The sequence below is a fragment of the Myotis yumanensis genome, unplaced genomic scaffold (assembly GCF_028538775.1).
Source record: "Myotis yumanensis isolate MYYU_CA2020_CCGP unplaced genomic scaffold, mMyoYum1.0.hap1 SCAF_16, whole genome shotgun sequence".
Lineage (NCBI taxonomy): Eukaryota > Metazoa > Chordata > Mammalia > Chiroptera > Vespertilionidae > Myotis > Myotis yumanensis.
This window is the reverse complement of record NW_027223767.1, coordinates 35,305,507-35,329,606: the sequence shown is the minus strand read 5'-3', so window position 1 is coordinate 35,329,606 and position 24,100 is coordinate 35,305,507. Positions and strand designations below refer to the sequence as shown.

The 24,100-nt window shown below is 37.2% G+C and overlaps 1 protein-coding gene across 12 annotated transcripts in view; it reads left to right on the top strand.

Moving 5' to 3' along the window:
- The window catches only part of BPTF (bromodomain PHD finger transcription factor), a 115,366-nt gene that overhangs the window by 54,192 nt on the left and 37,074 nt on the right, over positions 1-24,100 (top strand). For all 12 annotated transcript variants that reach the window (XM_070393339.1, XM_070393337.1, XM_070393336.1 and 9 more), the window contains 7 exons: positions 7,333-7,462; positions 7,879-8,017; positions 12,927-13,103; positions 14,299-16,591; positions 20,877-21,001; positions 21,801-21,929; positions 23,715-23,865. In XM_070393339.1, coding sequence (XP_070249440.1) covers positions 7,333-7,462; positions 7,879-8,017; positions 12,927-13,103; positions 14,299-16,591; positions 20,877-21,001; positions 21,801-21,929; positions 23,715-23,865 — 3,144 coding nt within the window. The remainder of the gene's footprint in view (positions 1-7,332; positions 7,463-7,878; positions 8,018-12,926; positions 13,104-14,298; positions 16,592-20,876; positions 21,002-21,800; positions 21,930-23,714; positions 23,866-24,100) is intronic.

Below are 24,100 nucleotides of genomic sequence, written 5' to 3'. Positions count from 1 at the left end.
TAACTGGTTTGGCTCAGTGGATAGAGTGTCAGCCTGTGGACTCAAGGGTTCCAGGTTCGATTCCGGTCAAGGACATCTACCTTGGTTGCAGGCACATCCCCAGTAGGGGGTGTGCGGAAGGCAGATGATCGATGTTTCTCTCTCATCGATGTTTCTGGCTCTCTATCCTTCTCCCTTCCTCTCTGTAAAAAAATCAATAAAATATATTAAGAAAGGAAAAAAAAGTAATTGTTGCCCTCGCAAAGATAATAAAAGAAAGAAAGAGAGAGAGAGAGAGAGAAAGAAAGAAAGAAAGAAAGAAAGAAAGAAAGAAAGAAAGAAAGAAAGAAAGAAAGAAAGAAAGAAGAAAGAAAACTAGGAATCGATCCAGGGACATAGAAGCATGGAACAGACTGTTGAATCTCAGAGGGAAGGCTGGGGTGGGTCGGTGGGAAGAGATCAACCAAAGAAATTGTATGCATATATGCATAACCCTTGGATGCAGACAATAGTGTGGTGAAGGCCTAAGGTGGGGGGTGGGGGGGACTAGAAGGGGTCAGTGGGGCAAAAAAAAAAGGACACATGTAACAATACTTTCAACAGTAAGATTTCAAAAGAAAACTAGGGCCTATTATACATTCTTCGGATTGTCAAAAATTGAAAGAGTATTGGCAAAACTGACATAATAGAAGGAGAATTCTGCAACATTGCTGATAAAAGAGCAACTCGTATAATGGTTGCTACAAGCATTTTAGAGAAAAATTTGGTAAAATCAAAGTTGAAAACTTCTACTCGTAACTAAATACCTTAGTCAAACCTTACATGTGTATATGAAAATAGATGTAGAAAGGTAATTTTTTATAACACTTTGTAGTGGTGAAAATGTGCTGATAACCCTTAAATGCTCAGGATCAGGCATGTTGAAATTGTGGTGCAGTACTGTAATGGACTACTAGAGAGTAGTGAAAAACATAGTAGAACAAGTGTCAGTGAGATTGAATCTCATAAATGTACAACAGAATGAAAACAACTCTTTTCCTAAAAAATACATGGAGTATGTAAAATTTAAAAACATGTATGCTAATACAGTGGTACAGTATTGTTTATAGATATGAACACTTGTGGTAAAAGGTTAAAGCAATGTAAGGGTTTATGCTCGAAACTGAAGAAATATACCTCTAAATAAATACCAGGTGGTCAAAGAAAAATGATAATGAAAACTAGAAAACATTTTGAATGGAAAGTTTATGAGAATACTACATATATTGACATTTGGGGGCTATAACTAAAGAGTGCCCAGGGAAGCCCCGGCTGGATGGCTTAGTTCAGTGATGCGAACCTTTTGAGCTCGGTGTGTCAGCATTTTGAAAAACCCTAACTTAACTCTGGTGCCATGTCACATGTAGAAATTTTTTGATATTTGCAACCATAGTAAAACAAAGACTTATATTTTTGATATTTATTTTATATATTTAAATGCCATTTAACAAAGAAAAATCAACCAAAAAAATGAGTTCGCGTGTCACCTCTGACACGCGTGTCATAGGTTCGCCGTCACTGGCTTAGTTGGTTGGAGCGCCATCCCTTATACTAAAAGGTTTTGGGTTCCATCCAGGTAGCGTATGGGAGGCAACTGACCACTGTATCCCCCCTTTCCTCCCCACCCTCTTTCCTCTGTCATGCCATCCTCCCCTTCCTTTCCCCTCTCTTTCAAATCAGTAAACATATCCTTGGGTGAGGATTAAAAAAAAAAAGAGTACCCAGGGCAAATTGGTAGCCTTCAGCATTTATATTGGAAAAGAAAAACTAAAATTAATTAGCGAGGTATAAATCTCAAGACGTCAACCCAAAGAAAGGAAATATTAAGGAATATCAAATAGTATATATTTCATGAAATAGAAAACAAATATGCCTTAGATACAATTACAATTTATAAATCCCTGATAAGATTATCAGAAAAGGAGTGAGGGGGGAGAAAATTAAAGAACCAATATCAAGAAGAGAAAATGGGACATACCAACCAACCCATATTCTCTCACTGGTATTAGGGACTTAACCCTTCACAGGGCTTACTCTTGCTGTACTCGGGCTTCCTGCGTCCACAGAGAAAAGGGCTCCTACTTTTCGGTAGAAGAGTTGGGGGGTGGGGAGCCCCATGGATCTCAATCATTGGACTGAGTAGGCCATAGGCTACACTCTTCTGAGGCAAGAAGAGGATTTCTGGTTCAGTTTAAAGACTATCTCAGGAGATGGGCAGGACCAGATGATTTCATAGGGAAGTTATTCAAGTTTCAGTAAACAGATAATTCTATTTAAACTCTTTCACAAAATAGAAAAAGAAGGAAATCTTGTAGATTATCATTTCCGTTAGTATAAAACTTGATAAATAGAAACTGATGAATAGATAAATAGAAAATTGTAGCCCTGTCTTTATTAATATTTACCATTGATAAATAATTAATGGCACACAGTGTGCATTCAAGAAATCTTAAGACACTAGGAAATACATTTAGGAGTAAATTTAAAGAATTAAACCATAGCTAAATCAACTACCCCTAGCATGGAAAACTTGTCCATTCTTAGGATATTATTAGTACCATGCTATTTTAATACATCAAACAAAGAAAACTTAGATCATCTCATTAGATGCCAAAAATGTATTTGTTTATTAACAAGTTCATTATTCTTTTTTTAAAAAACTTGGGAAATGGGAAGAGATGAATAGCCTTTTTTTTGATAAATATGTATTTCAATCAAACCATCATGGTTTTTGGTGAAACTCTTCAAGGCATTCCCATTAATACTCTGACACAAAACAAATATGCCAGCTATTACTACTGTCTTTTAACGTTTCTTAAAAGTATTAGCCAAGCCCTAACCTGTTTGGCTCAGTGGATAGAGCGTCGGCCTGTGGACTGAAGGGTCCCAGGTTCGATTCCGGTCAAGGGCATGTACCTTGGTTGCAGGCATATCCCCAGTAGGGGGTGTGCAGGAGGCAGCTGATCGATGTTTCTCTCTCATCGATTTTTCTAACTCTCTATCCCTCTCCCCTCCTCTCTGTAAAAAATCAATAAAATATATTTTTTAAAAAGAAAAAAAGACAAAAACCTCTACTGGGGTTTTCTCTTTAAAAAAAAAAGTATTAGCCAAGGCAGTTTATCACAATTATGCAGTTGATCTAATTATATACTTAAAAGAACTAGCAGAAACAATATGAAAATCAAGTAAGATGGCCACCATATTGAACAGTAGGTTTTATGTATATAAACAGTAACCATGTGGAAAATACAGTAGAAGTTCTGAGTTAAAAATAACAAGTTGAATAAGTACTTGAGTTTGCCCCCTGCTGAGCTCCACCAAAACTATGGCAGAGGGATTTTTTTTAAAGCATAAACCCACAGGGACAAGGGGAACAAGAGAGAATGCAGCACCAGTAAAACTGGAAGCAATAGTGCAGCTGTACAAATGGTAAGTACCCAAGAAGGGAGAGAACTGGGAATTGTTACACTTGACACCACAGAATCCTCAGAAGGCCCAGAAACGGGAAATGTAGAGCGGTCTTCTTCAGATCCTGCCTGCAGTACCTATTTACACAGTCTGCCAGAGCCTCTGAGTGTGGTGAGCCCAGTGCCTTCCAGGTCTTGCTCATGAACTTGCCCTTGGGTTTTACCAGAAGAGGCTCTTGTAAACTATGATCCAGAGAAAAGTTCTTTTTTTCTCAGTAACCTTCTTTTAATAGTGACAATATTGCTCTTTCGCTCATGTAGCAGGTTTTATTCTGGTAGGGAGTTTTTAGAAGCTAACTTGATACTATTTGGGATACATACATAGGTGGTAAATCCATGAAAGAGACCCAGGATAATGACTACCTGGGGTGGGACACACTAGCTTCAGATGTATTGGTTATTGATAAAGTTCTGTTTCTTAACCTGGTTACATTTTACATATTAAAAAAAATCATAATGAAAGGAAAGATCTGAACAACAAAAAAGAAACCTCAACTAGGAATAAATTTAACAAATCTTCAGGATCATGCAAAGAAATCATTTTATTAAAGATATAAAAGGATACTTTGAGTAAATAAAAAGATACATGCCTAGATGTGTATATTTTCTAAAGATGCTATGTAGTAATTTATAAAAATTAATATTTATTTGCATTGTTATTAAATAGGATTTTTCTCCATGTACAGGGAAGTTTCACCAAAATGATAATATTTCATCTAGAAAAATTAATGTGTAGGAAAAGGGAAGTAGGTATTATAAAAAAAGGGATTGGTATTATTATTAACATATTTTGAAGCTTCAATGATCAAAATAATTTGTATTGCAGAGGAAGCAGTGCAGTGGAATCGAACAGAGAATCCAGAAATAGAACTAAGCACACGTGGGAATCTGGCTATGCTAACATCGAATGCCAGAGAAAGAAAGAGGGCAGGGCATGTTTGCACAAAATATCAGCTCAATCTCTGCCTCAGCAAACATTTTCAGATAAATGAAGATTTAAAAAAAAAACACACCAAAACTGAATAACAATAAAAACAAAACTTCAATAAGAAACCACGAATTAATTTATGTTTTTGTTGTGATACTTTCTTTTTAAACAGATATAAAACCCAGATGCCATAGAGGAAAAGAGTGGATATATGTATTTAAAATTCTGAGTGGAAAATAATAATGTAATCAAACTCAAAAGACAGATGACAAACTGAGGAAAAATATTTTCACTACAAATGGAAAATTTCCTTAATTGACAAAGACATTTTTATAAATGAAAAGGACTAATAGTCCAGTGCAGACAAGACAAAGGATTTGAACAGGCATTATGCAGAAAATAAATGCGAAAGGCCAGTAGAAATGTATAAAAAAAGGTTACTTCTCTTATAATTAAGGAAATGTAAATAAAAATAATGGGGTAGTATTTCTTATCTCTCAATTGGGCTAATTTAGAAGTTTGGTACTAACTTGAGTGAAGGTATGGGAAGCAGAGTGGCTTTATAATAGATGGCACTGTAAAGTGTACAGTTCTGAAGAGCAGTTTGGCACTGTCAGCATTTTAAGTGCATGAACCTTTGGACTTAGTCATCCCAGCACTGGGGGACAATGGAGGATACTCCCCAAGTTAACCAAAACACCCAGAAAGCATTGCTTATTGTAGCTTTGGTTGTCATAGCAAACACACACTGGACAAAACCCTGGGCACCACATGGAGATCGGGAGTGGAGTTGAAGCTCAGTTCATATTCCTGGTCCAGCTCTCAATTGAACCGGGTCATGTAGAAGGAACATCTACTACCAGTGCACCCACTAATGTGGAGCAGCAGGTGGAGTTGTGCAGTCCGGCCTGATAGAGCTTCCTTCCTGGGGCCTCCAGGTGGGCAGCAGTAGCCAAGCTTTCTGCCCAGCCAAGAGGAATTGAACTTCTTTGGAGCTCCTTTCTTGCTGCTTTTTCTCCTAAGGATTGTTTTGGTGGCAGTGAGAACCCTAGAATTTACTCTGGCTTAGCTAACTTCACAGATGAGCTCCAATATCACCTCATAGGCCTGGCTTCCCTGCCAAAGTTAAGCCTTTGATGAAGATGGATCTGTTTCCTGTGAACACTAGAGTACAAGCCGAGAGTCCAGCTCAGCCATGAGCCCTTATAGCAGCGGTTCTCAACCTTCCTAATGCCGCAACCCTTTAATACAGTTCCTCATGTTGTGGTGACCCCCAATTTCATTGTAACAAATTGAACATAATTAAAGCATAGTGATTAATCACAAAAACAATATGTGAAAGGGTCGTTCGACCCCAAAGGGGTCGCAACCCACAGGTTGAGAACCGCTGTCCTTGAGTGTCACTGCACTGCTGCTCTCCCCACACAGTGTGTCATCTCTGGCCACTGTCAGTGAAAGTGAAGATGGACAGTTACTGTGCTGAACCTGACTTTGCAGAGGCGTTTAAAGCTGAGCCCACAGAAACTGTTGAGAGATACTACATGGTCCTCAGTCACTCCCTCTTTACTCTGGTGGGCTGAGGCTGTCGGGGTTACCCACCATGCTCTCTGCCTTACAGAGCTTGCCCCACTCCCTGGTCCCAAGAGTGGTTGATAGCAAATTGATGGTATTTGACTCAGTGAGTTAGTCCCAATGAGAATCTATTCCCTTTCCTCTCCTCCCATCAGCTGTGAGAGAAGAAGGATGTTTGCTTTACTAGTTGTGTGCAGTTCATTAGCATAAGTTCTGTCTGTCTCAGAGAGGCTAGATTCTGGGGTCCTAAAGATAGGTAGGGAGTTTTTGGTTTAGGAATGGAGATAAAAATAATTAAATCTTCTTTCACAGCTTATTAACACCTCCCTCCCCGCACGCTGACAAAAGATCTCTGTTCATGCCACATGGCTGAGCATGGGAAATAGGCTACAGCTGGGTAGAGGGTGATGCAAACAATTCTACCACTGGAGCTCTCGGAAAGACCGGAATTTCTCTCTGTAGGTCTTGGTTAATGTTCCTGCTTGTAGGAAATAGTTTCATTCATGCACATATAGTCTAAAACAGCGATCGCCAACCTTTCGGACCTCACGGACCACCAGTGGTCTGCTGACCTCCGGTTGGCAACTACTCATCTAAAACACCTTAATGTAGAGTTTCATCACAGGCTTGCCCATCCCCTTCCTGCTGAGTGCAGTGATACCTGTTGTCCGGCCTGTAAAAAAAGTGTGGCTTATGTCCTATACCTAATGATGCCTAATTCGTGCCCTTCCCCTGGCCCAGAAGCGGGAGACATGTGGGCCCCTTTCTCTGTGGATGTAGAAAGCCTGAATTCTATGTTAGTGGACCATGTGAAGGCTTTAAAATGCACAGTGCTAGATAGAATCAGAAATATTGGTTGAAAATAAAAGTTTTTGGATTTGTTGGTCTTATTTGGGGAGAAAGAAATAAAGTATTCTTTTTAATAGGCAACTGGATTAATAAATTATAGTATATCCATGCAGTGGTATATTCTTTAAAAGATCTGTATCTTCCGGTATGGAAAAATCTCCTAGTGCAGTTATTTATTGATTAAAAACCAGGTAGTTGTGTTTGTAATATAATACCTCTTTTGTGTAACTATTGGTGTATGCATGAAATATTCTAGGAATCAATTATAAATGAGTATTACTTACGGGGAACATGGCATGTCTTGTTTTTGCCTCTTTACTATTTGATTTTTCCTATTATGGAATTGTGCATCTGCTTATTTTTCTGTGTTGGGGTTGTCTGGGTTGTGGATTACATCTAACCATTATTTGTTTTTGTCTTCCTAATTTTCAGCACTTAATTTTTACATTGTTTTTCTAAGTTATATGTAATCCTATCTTTGTATTCTTATATTCTTAGGTTACACAGGATGACATCAATTGAAAGAGAAGAAAAAGAGAAAGTCAAAAAAAAGGAGAAGAAACAAGAAGAGGAAGAAACGATGCAACAAGCTACGTGGGTGAAATATACATTTCCAGTTAAACATCAGGTAATTTTTCTTACAATTTTTAAAACAGTGTTTGCCATTTCTGAGACTTTTATTCTACAACTTTGAGTACTTTATAGTTTGTTTTACTTTTGATAATCTTTTCATAAAGTTGGAATGAAGTAATCTTTCTGGCAATTTTATAAGCATAGATTTATCTTAGTAGAATATAGGTGAGTTATTAGACCAATTTTTTGAAATTGTCATCACATTGTAAAATTGTGTTACATTTTTTATATCAGAAAGGAAAATTAGGGTTTTTTCATAAATCTTTGATTTTTGCTGAAAATAAAATTGATTGATAAATTTAATTAATTTGTCTGCCTATTGATTTTGTTTGGTAAAAATGTATAGAGCTACACCTGTACTTTATAAGCATTCTCTTTCTTGTTTAACCAGAATGTTTTTATTCACAACAGGTTTGGAAACAAAAAGGAGAGGAATACAGAGTAACAGGATATGGTGGTTGGAGCTGGATTAGTAAAACTCACGTCTATAGGTTTGTTCCTAAATTGCCAGGCAATACTAATGTGAATTACAGAAAGTCATTTGAAGGAAGTAAGTAATTGAAGTATTTTTCCTTCATATTTATTTCTTATAGATTTATAGTACTTTCTTTAGAGGCTCAGTGCACGAAATTCATACACTGGGGTTGGGGGAGGGGTGGGGGCAGTCCCCTCAGCCTGGCCTGTGCCTTCTCACATTCCGGGACCCCTCGCTCCTTACTGCTCAGCTCGCTGCTCCTTAGCGCTGCCATGAAGGTGGAAGAGGCTCCCACCATGGCCGCTGCGCTCGCCAGCCGTGAGCCTGGCTTCTGTCTGAGCAGCACTCCCCCTGTGGTTGGGAGCCAATCAGGCTGGGCCGGTAGCGGGGGAGGGGACGTGGGAGGTTGGGGGTGCTGATCAGGGCCCCGATTGGGCTGGTTGGCCACCGCGGTGTGCGTCATAGTGACCAGTTGTTCCGGTCATTTGGGCGTTCCAGTCGCTTGGCTTTTATATATATAGATAATACTTTTTCTGAAATTTTTAATAGAATGTTCAAAATTACTAATGTAGCTTATTAAAAACTTGATAAGTTTTAAGATTACCTTTATTCAATGGATTTTGATACCTAGGATTTCAGTTAATTAGAGATGATGGAATAGAATTTGTATTATTTTTAAAAAAAGAAAAGACAAAAGGCCTCAGCCACCTAATTGTTTTTTCTGAAATCTTAAATTCAGTACTACTTGACTCCTTGAGGAATCACACATCTGGTAACCTCAGCATTACAGCACGTGACAAAACTAGAAAGGAAGTGATAGAGATTTCCATAACACTGTCACTTAAATGAGGGATTAACTCAATTTATGCTACTGGGTAATGACTTTAGAATCATAGAACTAGCCGAAACCGGTTTGGCTCAGTGGATAGAGCGTCGGCCTGCGGACTGAAAGGTCCCAGGTTCGATTCCGGTCAAGGGCATGTACCTGGGTTGCGGGCACATCCCCAGTGGGAGATGTGCGGGAGGCGGCAGATCGATGTTTCTGACTCTCTATCTCTCTCCCTTCCTCTCTGTAAAAAATCAATAAAACATCTTTTAAAAAAAAAAAAAAAAAAAAAAAAGAATCATAGAACTATAGAGGTGAACTGTCCTTTTAAGAAACCTTATATATTGAGCCCAGCCGGTGTGGCTCAGTGGTTGAGCACTGACCTATGAAGTAGGAGGTCATGGTTTGATTCCGGTCAGGGCACATTCCCAGATTTCATGCTCAATCCCAAGTGGGGGCGTGCAGGAGGCAGTCGATCAATGATTCTCTCATCATTGATGTTTCTTATCTCTCTCTTCCTCTCCCTTCCTCTCTGAAATCAATAAAAATATATTTTTCTAAAAAAGAAACCTTATATATTGAAATTCATATTAGACAAGATTATTTCATGAAGATGTTAAGTGAAATACTGAAGTTCATACTAGATCGAGAGTGATATGGCTGGAATCCTTATCTCTTGGCTTCCTTTGCTCTCTTTGCACTTTACCATGCAGTCTCTCTCTGTTAATTAAGCGATTTTCAACAGCAGTTCTCTTCACTGTGCAGTATAATTTGCTGATTTATGGTGTGATGTGTTCTTTCCTATGAAGTCTGTGGTATAAGTGTCAGGTACTATGCACATATCTAGCTAACTGATTTGGCTTTTTTTTGTGAATGGTTGTATTGAAAACTGGACTGGTAGATTTTTGAAATTTAGGGAAGTTATGAGATTATCTTTTAATAGAAAACTAATGTATTTTATAAGGCCCACTGGAATTTATTTTATGGAAACTAGAAGAGTCTTGCACATTCTCAATAAATTTTTCTATTTTATTACCAATCTATTATTACCTGACTAGAGGCCCGGTGCACGAATTTGTGCATGGATGGGGTCCCTCGGCCTGGCCTGCGATCAGGGCCGATCTAGCTGGCCAGGGGGAGGAACCTCAGAAGGTTGGCTGGCTGTGGGAGGTTGGCTGTGGGAGCACATTGACCACCAGGGGGCAGCTCCTGCATTGAGCATCTGCCCCCTGGTGGTCAGTGTGCATCATAGCTACCTGCTAGTCTAGTCCGGTCGTAAGGGTCGCTTAGGCTTTTATATATATAGATTATATTCAGGCTAAATGTCCATGATAATGCCCATTACATTTTTTTAGCACCATCTTGTTGCACTAGTTATCCATATAACACTTAGAATTCTAGAGAGCTTTTGTCTTACTCTGTCTGACCTGGTTTAACCTTGAAATAAAGTTCTAATTATCAATATGCAAAATATTTAGGCTTTTGCAAATTTTTTTTATATCCACTTTCTTAACATAGGATTTTCCATTGTCCAAATGCTGAGCCTTAACAGTCAGGTACCAAGTTAGTCTTCTAGCATCGTTTGAGCCTTTCCTTCCAGGTATTAGCAGGGGGAAAGCAGCAGTACATATTGTTAGCTTAGCTTAACTACAGACTAGGAATCACAGAGAAGGCAATAATAAATGTTTGTACTATTTATATAAATCAATATAGATTATACTGTTTATAATCTCAGAACTGTTGCTCCCTATAATGGCTAATCTAATCTGATCATGTGATAGAGGCACAGATGTGTTGTTTGGCTGCTTTGTGTTTCTTAACTCTAATGTTACTGTATTCTAACTCAGATTGTGTGCATTTGCTTTGCATATTAATTTATCAGCTTTAGTAATGGGTGTATATTAATGTTTATGTCAAGAAGATTTTAATAGGGGGAAAACCCCAAGTATTTTATAGTTATTTGTTTTAAATATCAGGATTACCATTGACATATAAAACTCTTTGAGCAACTTGAAACCATTGAAAAAATGTTTCCCAGCAATTCTGCAATAACTGAAGAAGCATTGAAAATGAAGGGTATCAGTTTAGGTTTTATTTTTTTATTCTTTTGTTACCTGTGGGGTCCAGACACATCCCGTCATCCTTTTGTATGATGCTTTTCTTCTTTTACCACTATGCTGCTTTTTTGACAGGTACTGACTCTGTTTTTTGCATTCTTTTTCCTATCCTCGTTCAAACCTTTCTGGAAGGATTCATTTATTTAAATAAAAAATAGGTACATCTTGCCACGTCCTTGAGATATTTTAGTTCAAGTGAAGAAGAAAATACAAGGTAGAAAATGCCTCTCTAAGATTTAAGAATATTCACCCAGACAATAGTTCTGTTTTGTGGGTTTCTTTTTTATTTCTTATGGAAAATTTGAAACTACACAAAAGAAAAGAGAATAGAATAATGAACTCCCATGTAACCATCTTTCAACTTCAATAATTATCAAATTCTAACACTCTTCAGTTGGCACTGCCCACTTTTTTCCTGGAGTTTTTCCTGCAAATTCCCAAAATTATGTTACCAAATTTGTTCAGTATGTATCTCTAACTAAAATGGATTTTTTTCATGGCCACATGCCATTATCACATTCAGCAAATTAACAATGGATTCTCAGCTCATACTGCCATTGCCCCAAATTGTCTGAAAGATGCCTTTTTACTCTTGGCAGTAAATCGGGTCCAAACAAGGCCACACATTGCATTTGGATATTTCTCTTAATTCTGTAATACAGAATTAAGTATTCTTCATTTGGAGTCAATGGATAAACTTCAAGTTTATCCAAGAATCTATTGAAATTAATTACAAAAGTTTGTGTATGTACTTTTTTTTCCAGGGCAGTGGTCGGCAAACTGTGGCTCGAGAGCCATATGCGGTTCTTTGGCCCCTTGAGTGTGGCTCTTCCACAAAATACCGACTTCTGCGCATGGGCCACGAAGTTTCAATCGCACTGCGCTCCCGCACGTGGTATTTTATGGAAGAGCCACACTCAAGGGGCCAAAGAGCCGCATGTGGCTCTCGAGCTGCAGTTTGCCGACCACTGTTCTAGGGATCAGAAAATTTATCCAATTTTAATATGGTTCTGTAACACATTGTCTGTGGAAAACCACTATGCAAACTTTCTGGAGTCAATGAACAGGCTGAAATAGTCTCATTTGTGAAGGCTTCTAAAGCACATATAAAATGAAATCATTCCTTTTATTTATGCTTTAGGTCACTGGAATATATAAGAAAGTATATATAGGATCTTCAACTTAAAAAAACAAACACACTTTATTGAAGAATAATAAACATACAGAAAACGACTCATAGGTATACATCTGGGTTGGTTTCCATGGACTGCACATTCTCTGAGACACTGACCATGACAGCACCCCAGACTCTCCTACTCTCTTCCCTAAACACCTCCTGGGATTATCTAACAACTTAGTTAATTTGGTCAGTTTTTGTTGTTTTTTCCCCTATTTTAAAATCATTTTTTTCAATTTTTAAAACATTTTTAAATTACATTTGACATACATTATTATATAATTTCAGGTATACACCCCAGTGATTAGACTTTACATAACTCACTAAGTGATTATCCCAATAAATCTTGCACATATCTGATACCATACATAGCTATTACAATAGTATTGACTATATTCCCTATGCTGTACTTTATATCCCCATAACTATTCTGTAACAACCTATTTGTATTTCTTAATCCCTTCACCTTTTTCACCCATTCTCCCAACCACCCCTACCCCCCCCCCCCCCCCCCCCCCGCATCTGGCAACAATCAGAACGTTCTCTATATCTGAGTCTGTTTCTGTTCTGCTTGTTTGCTTAGTTTGATTTTTAGATTCAAGTTGTTGATAGATATGTATTTATTGCCATTTTATGGTGCATATTTTTTCCCTTTTTTTCCCTTAGAGAAAACCCTTTAACATTTCTGATTTGGTGTTGATGAGCTCCTTTAGCTTTTTTTCTTGTCTGGGTCAACTTTTTTTTTTAAATTAAAAATAATGAAGTATATTGCTGGAAAGTACTTGGTAATTTCCACTCAATTAGATATATTAAATTGCTAATAATCAAAATATTTGTAGTTGATATATACTTGGTTCTTTTCAGCCAAAACTAATATGGATGAAAATATGGATGAATCAGATAGAAGAAAAAGCCCACGAAGTCCAAAAAAAATAAAAACAGAGCCTGATTCTGAGAAAGACGAGGTAAAAGATTCAGGTGCAGCAAGAGGAGCAGACCAAAGTGAAATGGACATTTCAAAGATTACTGAGAAGGACCAAGGTAAGGAGAGTCCATTGTGAAGGTCAGCCTGGGGGTGATAAAAATGCACTGTATCTAATTCGCACAGCAGGAAAAGTACTGCATTGTCTCTTTTTGATAATAGCATTATTGAAACAATCCTATCCTTGTAATTCACTCATTTAAAGTGTACAATTTAGTGGTTTTTAGTATTTCACAGAGTTGTTCGGCTATCGCCACAATCCATTTTAGAACATATTCTTGACCCCAAAAAGAAACCCATATCCATTAGCATTCCCAATTCTCCCTTTATCCCCCTCCCCAGCCCAGTAATTTACTTTTTGTCTCTATGGATTTGCCTATCTTTACATTCCATATAAATGGAATCATGTAATATGTGGTATTTGTCACTGGCCTCTTTCACTTAACATAATGTTTTCAAGGTTCATCCATGGTGTAGCATGTATCAAAGTTCTTCATTTAAAAAAATTTTTGAATAATACTCGATTATATGGATATGCCCCATTTTGTTTATTCATTCATCGGTTGATGGACATTTGTGTCCTTTTTACTTTGGGGCTGTTATGAATAATGCTGATATGAACATTTGTGTATAAGTTCTTATATGGACTTATGTGTTATTGCTGGGTCATGAGATAATTCTACATTAAATGTTTTGAGGAGCTTATATTGTGTTTTGTGAAAAGTTATTTTTTAAAAGATAAGTGAAATAATGCATGAGCCTTAAGATACATTTTTTTAAAATATATTTTTATTGATTTCAGAAGGAAGGGAGAGGGAGAGAGATAGAAACATCAGTGGTGAGAGAGAATCATTGATCGGGTGCCTCCTACATCCCCACACTTGGGATCGAGCCTGCAACCCAGGCATGTGCCCTGACCTGGTTCATAGGTGGATGTTCAACCACTGAGCCACGCTGGCCGAACAAGATATTTTTTAACTATAAGATATTCTACATAGGATCTTACATGAAGGTACTGGTATATGCAGTAGCTATCATATAGCAAGTAATTTTACATTGTAGTAGTCCACCATTTTTAGATACTAAGAATTAGAATGTTTAAATATTTGGAATATATTGATTTTTTTGACCTTTTATAACATTCAGCCCTGTCTGTTAATCTATTTTAATCATATATTAGAAAATAAAAATACTATCGTGAATTGTACTTTTAAGAGTAAAAATATCACTTTTATACTTGTCTTTGTTTTACAGATATAAAAGAAGACTTAGATTCTGACAATGATAGATCCTTTAAGGAAGAGCCAATGGAAATAGATGATGATGTGAAAACAGAGTCACATATAAACTGTCAGGAAAGTTCTCAAGTAGATGTGGTCAATGTCAGTGAGGGTTTTCATCTAAGGACTAGTTATAAAAAGAAAATTAAGTCATCCAAACTAGATGGACTTCTTGAAAGGAGAATTAAACAGTTTACACTGGAAGAAAAACAGCGACTTGAAAAAATGAAGTTGGAGGGTGGAATTAAGGGTGCAGGAAAGACCTCTACAAGTTCTTTGAAAAGTTTGTCTGAGTCACCAGTAATAACAAAAGCAAAAGAAGGGTGTCAAAGAGGCGTGCTTAGACAAGAACAAAATTCTAATGCAAGTAATGATAAATCTGAAGACTTTATTCAGGAATGCTCAGAAAGTGATTCCTCAATTCTGGGAATTAGTGATACTGATCATACCACAAGTAAACTTTATCCAAAAGACCAAATATTAGAGGACGTCTCCATTCAGAGCCCAGAGACAGACTGTCAGAAACAAAATTCTGTTGGAAATGACATAGATGAGAGGCTCTCTGAACCAAGCAGTAAAGGCTTGGAACCCAGTAAGATTAAAACAAAAGGAAGTGATTTTCTCATTGATGACTTTAAATTAGCCAGTACAGATGAAATTGGTCCTTTGACTTCTAAAAACAAAAAACCACTCACACAGCAGAATAACAACACCATTGTTTCTCCTTCCCAGAGCCCTTTATTTCCATCAGTATCTAAAAGTACTGACAGAGATACCTCATCTCTGTCAAAAGCAATGGACTTTGAAGGAAAATTGGGATGTCACTTTGAATATAACAGCACTTTGGAAAATAGTTCTGATACTATATCTATTCAAGACAGTGAAGAAGATATGATTGTTCAGAATAGCAATGACAGTGTTTCTGAGCAGTTTATAACTCAAGAACAAGGTATTGAAGGCATGGAACCATTGAAATGTGAGTTTGTTTCAGATAAGTCCACTGGAAAATGTGATGACAGGCTTCAGGGTAAGATAATGGAAACAAATGGTAAAAAAACAAGTCAAGAACAAAAATTAGAGGAGAGACCAGTTAATAAATGTATTGATCAAGTAAATCTAAAAAGTAGCACTGACAAAAAGAATAATGAAAATCGAGAGTCTGAAAAGAAAGGACAGAAAGCAAGTACCTTTCAAATAAATGGAAAAGATAATAAACCTAAAGTATATTTGAAAGGTGAATGCTTGAAAGAAATCTCTGAGAGTAAAGTAGTAAGTGGTGACGTTGAACCAAAGGTTAATAATATAAATAAAGTAATTCCTGAAAATGATATTAAATCTTTGACTGTTAAAGAATCTGTAAAACCATTCATGAATGGTGATGTCATCATGGAAGATTTTAATGAAAAAAACAACTTGGAAACAAAATCATGTTCACTGAGATCTTCAGATTCTGAACGTGACTACCAAGATGGCCTAGAGACCCTGCCCTTAACCAGGGAGAGTGAGAGAGCACAAACTACCACACCACCCCCAGAAAGCAGTGCAGTGAATCAGGTGGAAGATATGGAAATTGAAACCCCAGAAGTTAAGAAAGTTTCTCCATCACCTATTACTTCTGGAGAGGAATCTAATCTCAGTAATGATTTTATTGATGAAAATGGTCTACCCACCAACAAAGATGAAAATGTCAATGGAGACTTGAAAAGAAAAACAGTCATCACAGAAGTCACCACCATGACATCCACAGTGGCCACAGAGTCAAAAACTGTAATCAAAGTCGCAAAAGGTGATAAGCAAACTTTGGTCTCTTCCACAGAAAATTGTGCCAAATCTACTGTCACAACCACGACTACAACAGTAACAAAGCTTTCCACACCTTCCCCAGGCAGCAGTGTGGACATCATCTCTGTGAAGGAGCAGAGCAAAACGGTGGTCACCACAACAGTGACCGACTCACTGACCACCGCAGGAGGCACTCTGGTAACATCTATGACTGTGAGCAAAGAATATTCCACAAGAGACAAAGTGAAACTCATGAAATTTTCAAGACCCAAGAAGACTCGTTCAGGTACAGCTCTACCATCCTATAGAAAGTTTCTCACCAAGAGCAGCAAGAAGAGCATATTTGTTTTGCCTAATGATGACTTAAAAAAGTTGGCCAGAAAAGGAGGAATCCGAGAAGTCCCTTATTTTAATTATAATGCTAAACCTGCCTTGGATATATGGCCATATCCTTCTCCTAGACCAACCTTTGGTATCACGTGGAGGTATGTACTTTAAAATGTATTTGGGGAAGGGAGGAAGTTTAAAAGAATTCTCTAATATCCCTTAAAAAGAAAAAGAGAGAGATAATAGAGAAAAGACAGGGAAGCATATACTTAAAGACTGAAAATTTAAGGGAATCCTTTAAAATGAAATTTGATATTACTTTCCACAAAACAAAAGAAACAGTTGTTTTTGTGGTCTAACTTTCCAAATTATTGCCAGGTGTGTGCTCTGGAAATGAGATAATCACAGAATTGGATAATCACCCACTTTCTGGAATGTTTGTATAGTTGACCCTTGAACAATTGGGGGTTGGGGCACTGAACACTCTTGTCAAAAATCTGTGTATAACTTAAGTCAGCCCTCCGCTTACACAGATTCCTAATTGTAGATAAAAATGTATTTTATTTTTGTTAGATAATTCATAAAAACATAAGACCTAGGAAACTTGCCTATAAATTACATTAAGGTTCATTATGTGGAAATCTTCCTAATGTAATTTATTTGTATAATAAACATTTGTTCTGAGGTACTCTTATTTATGTAAATAAAGGTAGTCTCTGAGATTGCTTAGGGATTTTTTTAAGCCCAGAAATAAGCTTTGGGGATGAGTCATAAGTATGTAGTGTGAGATCATAAAGTTTTATTTTCGAAAAGGATCTTACTTTTATGTATGTACTAGAGGCCCGATGCACAAAATTCGTGCAAGAGGAGGCCTTCGCAGCCATAGCTGCCTCGATCCTCCCTCGCAGCTGCCGGAGGCTGCCTGGATCCCTCCCTTGCAGCCGAGGTTTCGTCCCAGCTAATTAGCATATTACACTTTTATTATTATAGATCATAATTTGCCTCTGCCCACAGAGGGACCAAATTAGAAATAGTGCCTGGTTTTCCTAAATCCTAGCCCAGTACTTTATCTGCTATATCGCATTTCACATATTTATCCTTGCTTTGTCCTTTTTCATGTCCTTGTCTTTTTTCCTGTATACCCTTACAGTGGAAAAGGATGAAACATAAACAAAAAGAGTTCTATGGGACATACTCAGAAATTAGGAAGGATCTCAGTTTTGCAGTTACCTTTTGTTAGGATCCTGAAGTTGATTACTTCTGCAAGTTACTGAGCAGGCTTCATTTCTGTGTATCTTTAATATGGTCCCAGTTTCTTAAAGTTAAAAATCATGTGTTTTTTTTTAGTTTCCTCTATATGACAGTAGCCATAAAAGACCAAAAAAAAGAGTGTAAATGAATACCCTCTATAAAGGAATTAACTTATTAATATGATCAGGCATAGTTGGTTTGACCAAGTTTTTATAACTCATCTTTTGATTTGAATTAAAATATCACTCCATTACACATTCAATAGAGACAGCTGAAAAGTACAATTTCTCTGCAGGGCCTGCAATGAAGGATTTGCAGAATCCTGCAGGGAATCAAGGAACTCTTCATTACAGTTCATGGATTTGTAGGATTACTCTGCACTTTTCTGCTTTCTTCATTGAGAGCGGTCCCAAAGTGTATCCTTGACTGTCCTGCAGGTAACTTCTTTCCCACTGGAAAAGTTACTGTGTACAAATACTTTAATTACAATGACCTGGCAGTGGTGGAGGCCGATCTTTCTGCCTTTTTCTATTATGAAATGGAAGGTAGGCTCAACTGGGAAGCATTTTCTTTGGACCAGTTCTGCTCAAGTGTTGCCCAGGGCCCTTTTTTGCACGGCTGGGTTTCAGGAGCCTTGTATTGTTATGTTTTAATATGCACTCTGGGCACAGTTTGTATCTGTTTAGTTAATTCCTCGTTCTTAAATGGAAGGAAATACCTTCCTGTATATTTTAAACAGATACTGCCTTCAAAATATATGCTAACATCTTAATTTGCTAAAGTTGAAAGAAATATAATCCCTTCTGTCTAACAGGCATGGGTGAATATGTAAATTATTTATTACTTTAGAATGCAGGTTTTTTTTGAAAACATATAGCTATAAAAAAACATGCATGTGAAATGCATTTTTATACTTACACTTGAATAAAATATTTCTGATGTTTAGAGTAGGAGATGAGAATGCCAAAGGTGCATGTTCAATCTTGATTAATGTTAAGGCTGAGCCATATTGAATAAGTGAAATTTGTCTCGTCTACTCATTAGGGCTTCTTTTTCCCTCCACTGTCCATTCCTTCCTTTCTTTTCCCCAGGCCCTGTTCCATGTTTTATTATCACTTTGAACCAGTAGTTGTCTCCACAGTGCTGCCAGATGGACCCTCTAAAATGCAGGTCTATCCTGTGAATATTCTGATTGAACTTAGCAAACATGTATAGGGGACTGGTTAACTGCTGCAGGGCTGAGAGGAGAAAGTGTTTGTCCCCTGTCCATCTCATCTATGAGAAGTACTTTCCTTTGCAACTCACCCAATACTGGATAAATTTCAGAGGCCTTAATAGATTGCCTTTGAGTCTCTGCCTTAATCCTTCCACTTGGTGCAGCACATTCTGGCTCTGCCTTTCTCTCTCATGCCGGTGTCATCTCATGATGCACATCTACACCCCTTCCTGCCAGCCATAGCACACCAGATATCGTTTTGGGGAAGAAGTCTGTGCTTTTTTACATTTCCCCCCATGCATATGTGTGCCCCTTGCCTGCAGTCAGCCACTGCCACATCCTTTTCATTTCAGAGTCACAAACAAAGCTCTGATCCACAACCCTGAACCAAATCGGATGCTCCCCCCGCCACCACCACCTGTGCTTTCCTTTGTTACAGCTCCTGGGGACACATCAGCAGATGATAATTCATTAATGTGTCCCCAGCTCCTTTCACTTACACATAGAAGGCACTCAGACTTATTTTTTTGAATGAATAAATGAATGAACAGGCTGATAATGCATGAGATATTTTCCCCACCTGATGTCATTTCCATTGTAAAATAGAGATGCTTTAAAGTTGTTTGTAGAGAGAGATTAGAGCAGCGGTTCTCAACCTGTGGGTTGCGACCCCTTTGGAGGTTGAACGACCCTTTCACAGGGGTCGCCTAAGACCATCCTGCATATCAGATATTTACATTACGACTCATAACAGTAGCAACATTACAGTTATGACGTAGCAATGAAAATAATTTTATGGTTGGGTTACAACATGAGGAACTGTATTTAAAGGGCCAGAAGGTTGAGAACCACTGGATTAGAGGAAGGAGAAAGAGCATGAGAAAACACTTCTCTTTTCAAATAGTGAGTCCAGAGTTCCTATAGGATGTGTTCTAAAAGTGACACACACTTCCTCCCTCCTAGGATATCCCTGCACTAGTTAACATTTGCTCACTAATTAAAGAATTCTTTTGTGCAGGTCAGAGGATTCACAGGGTGATAACACAACGAATAAAATAATGGTGTCACAGTTGGAGATAGGAAATTAAGTTGCAGCAACTTTTTGGCTCGAGCTTTCCCTTTCTCACATCGTTCACTTTTCCAATTTAACATTAAGTATAGAAAGCATTGCCTTCCAAACTGTCTAAGATTTACTGTCTACCTCTGTAAGAGGAGGAAATTATTTAAATTGTGTAAGTTTTCTCTACACTGCAATCAACCAGTGTATTCATTTAAGTGTCAACAAAGTATTTAATTACTCAAAGATTACTAATAGAGAATTGACAGCCTAGGCCTGCTTTAAAATGTTTTAGGGTTAATTCCATTTTAAAATATGATATTCATTACAATTGTAAATTTGTTTTGAAATGTGTTTTGTTTTTTTTTTAGGAAAAAAACAACAGATTATCTCCTGATTAGTAACTAATACAATATTGTCCTTTTTTATTCTTCATTATATTAGGATTCCAAAACTATACTAATCTTGAAGTGTTATTAGTGTTAGCAGTATTCATCATCCAGGAGTTCATGTTTTGCAGAGCCACCACTTGAACACAAAATTTTCTGTCTTATTTGGAAAATTTTGTGAGTTCAAAATTTAATTCTCTATATTTGCTCTCCTTCATAATTTCCTAAAACTTATTTTGAGATTAGGCTAAATTGATAAGATCTTCATAAATTGTTGCTGTATCTATCGTACAGAGAAGCATGTTTTTTGCACAGATTTATGTCATTTGAAGTGACTACCGACCCTTTTTAAGTCGTTAGATGCATGTTATACCTAGGAACAAAAACATTTCTTATTAAGGGATATATAATGGCCAAAGTGCTTACAAAGCCATATTATAAATACTGAATGAGGATAAGAAATAGTCCTTCAGTTTAATAGAGAGTGTGTATATGAACATATATATGGTACTTTTTGGGTTTTCTTTCAGGTATAGACTCCAGACTGTAAAGTCCTTAGCTGGAGTGAGCCTCATGTTACGCTTACTGTGGGCAAGTCTGAGATGGGATGACATGGCAGCCAAGGCTCCTCCAGGAGGAGGGACCACACGCACAGGTAAAGGTTTTTGATTTTCTAGTTTAAGCTTAAAGAGAAAATCACTTGACAGTTTGCTTAATTTTGAGTATATCTGATACTTATTAAAATACAATGCTTATGTTTTAAAAATATAGCTTTGCTAAAGTTTGTCAGCACATGCTAGAAAATCCTGGGGGCAGGGAAGGAGGTTTCAAATTATAAGGTGAGTCACTTATATATGAACCAGTCTGAATTTTTAAAAGAGATTTATTATTATAGAGCAGTGGTTTTCAGCCAGTGTGCTGAGGCATACTGGTGAGCCACAGGAATTTTTAAAACATGCAATACCTGACTATGTAGTCAGGGGGACTGACTCCTTTCCCTTAGATTGTCAAATTAAACAATGAACACACAACACAGCAAAAGCCATCAGTGTGGATGAATCAAATTACACCTATGTTTGTTGTTGTTAGATTGGTAAAAAAACATAATATATTTTTTTGGTGTGCTGCAGAATTTTAGTAACGAGTTTATGTGCCATGAGATGAAAAAAATTAAAAATTGCTGTTATAGAGTAGAAATCATTTAAACTGGGACAGCTCAAACTCTATGCTTGCTGCTTCTCTCCTAGTGTTATTATTATTTTGGATGAGTTTGGCCACCAGGAACTAAGCTGCCCCGAACGGCATTTTGCTCAGTTTAGAAATTTTCAAATATTTCTTTTAATCGTTAATAAAATGCTTCCAAAAGTTTGTTTCGTATGTTTCTTTTAAAGCAGCAGATGCTGTACCTGAATATTTTAGTTGCTTATTAATACTTGTGAATTAAATCACCATAGAAACATCTGAAACTGAAATCACAACAACAGAAATAATTAAGAGACGAGATGTTGGTCCTTATGGCATTCGGTCTGAATACTGTATCAGGAAAATAATTTGTCCCATCGGAGTTCCGGAAGCACCAAAAGGTAAGGAATAGAAATAATTCTGTTCTTTCATTATTGACCTGTTAGCCACATTTTTTATGAATGGAAGTATCATTATAATTGTTTCTTTAACTCTTTATTCAACTTTTGAAAGATAATATTTTTTATTACAAACTATTAAATTTTAAAAATTGTATTTAAGTAGTAAACACAGTAAAATTCCACTAGGCACATGTTGATGCCCATAGGTAGTGTGCCAAGAATAGGAAGAGTACAAAGAGCTATAATAATACCTCTTATAATTAAAATGTGGAACAGTGATTGACACCGGATTACATGCTCTAAGAGGGTAACCACCAAGTCTACCTGGTTTGCTGTAGTCCCAGCACCTGCTACAGCAACTGACCTATAAGTGGTCATTGAAGATTTGTTGACTCAAGGATTAAAGATACTATAAAATACTTCCTTGTTCAGGGTAGAAATAATCTGAGAGGCTAAGGAGTACTCAGGAAACATTTATAGAGAGCCCACATGATAGGCACTGGATGGTAAATAAGTAGAAGAGTGAGATCCAGCTCCTATTCTCAAGGAAGCAAAGAAAAGTTATATTAGTGTCATATTATACTTGAGGACCAAAACTATGAACACTAAAAAGAGCTCAGTAAAGTGTCCAGATTCAAAATATATAGACAAAAATCAATAATTTTATTTTATATGTGCATAAAATATTTATGCAAAAACGTATTAAAATATTAATAAAAGGAAAATGCTGCTCTTAGAAACATACTATTTTATAAGTTAGTTTTCCCCAAATGTATAAATTTAATTTTTGAATATTAATTGAATTAACTCAGAAGTTCATCCTGGAGAATAAATGACTGAAAAAAATGAGCCTTTTGAAAACAACACTGATGAGGAGGTGCCTGTCCTAGTAGATATGAAATATTAGTATAATTAAAAATGTTGTCCTGGGATAGTACAGATGATAGGCAGAGACACAGATAGAAGAAGGTATTCCTGGCCAGTCTTTAGTCTTTACCCCACAGCCTTCAATGCAAACCACTGCAATCTCCTTAACTCACTTTTCTTTGGCTTATATCACTTAGTACAGCCCAGGCCCTACTGCTGTTTCTGTTTCCTTATGCTGCTTTCCTTTGATGCTACTGCTTCTTGTTTCCTAAACATGGGAAGGTTCAATGCTTGTCTCTCCCTACTTTTTATTTTGAAAATTTTATCATTAGGATATTTTGCTTATTCTTAATTGTTTTCAGATCTCTTTGTTATATTGATATCTCTCAAGTCCCCCTTTTCAGTGGCTGGATAGGGAAATACAGATTACCAGAGTTGTACATTGTAAGGACACCCAGCCCAACTGTGGGAAGAATGAGCTGTGCTTCTTGAAGGAAGTTGTATCCATGTTGGGTTCTGAAGGATAAATATGCATTGGTCCAGTGAGGGGTGGGTTCCCTCTGCCTAGAATAGTGTTCCAGGCAGAGGGAACAAGCTGTGGAAAGGTTCATACGCCTTTGTATCTGGGGCCAGCAAACCATAGCCCATGAGCCTTAACCACCTGCTGCTGTTAATAAGGTTTGATTGGAACACAGCCATACTTACTTACTTACGTATTATCTTTGGCTCCTTTTGTGATACAAAGGCAGAGTTAAGAAGTTGTAGCAGAGACCATCTGGTCCACATAGTACTTACCATCTGGCTTTTTAAGAAAAAGTTTGCCAATCCCTGCTTTTCATGATGTATAAGAGGAGATGCCAGAAGTACTATAATTTTAGGAGCTATATTGCTTAAAATACTCTGATTTCTTTTCCAAAGAAACACCTACACCTCAGAGGAAAGGCCTTCGATCAAGTGCATTACGGCCGAAGAGACCAGAAACGCCCAAGCAAACTGGCCCTGTTATTATTGAAACTTGGGTAGCAGAGGAAGAGCTGGAATTATGGGAGATCAGGGCGTTTGCTGAGAGGTAAGGAAATGGCTAATATGGTATCAGATATTTGAAGATTTTATCACTTCAGAATTAAAGAATTACCCCCTTAATAGTTTATTCAATGTGTCCTGATGTTACTCTACCTTTTGATTTCAAGTACTAGCAGTATATAATTTATTAAGATCCTGGTTTTAATTTTATTTACTTGTGAGTTTCCAATTATCTTAATTTAAGTGTGTTATTTTTAAATCAGAATAATTTGATACCTCTT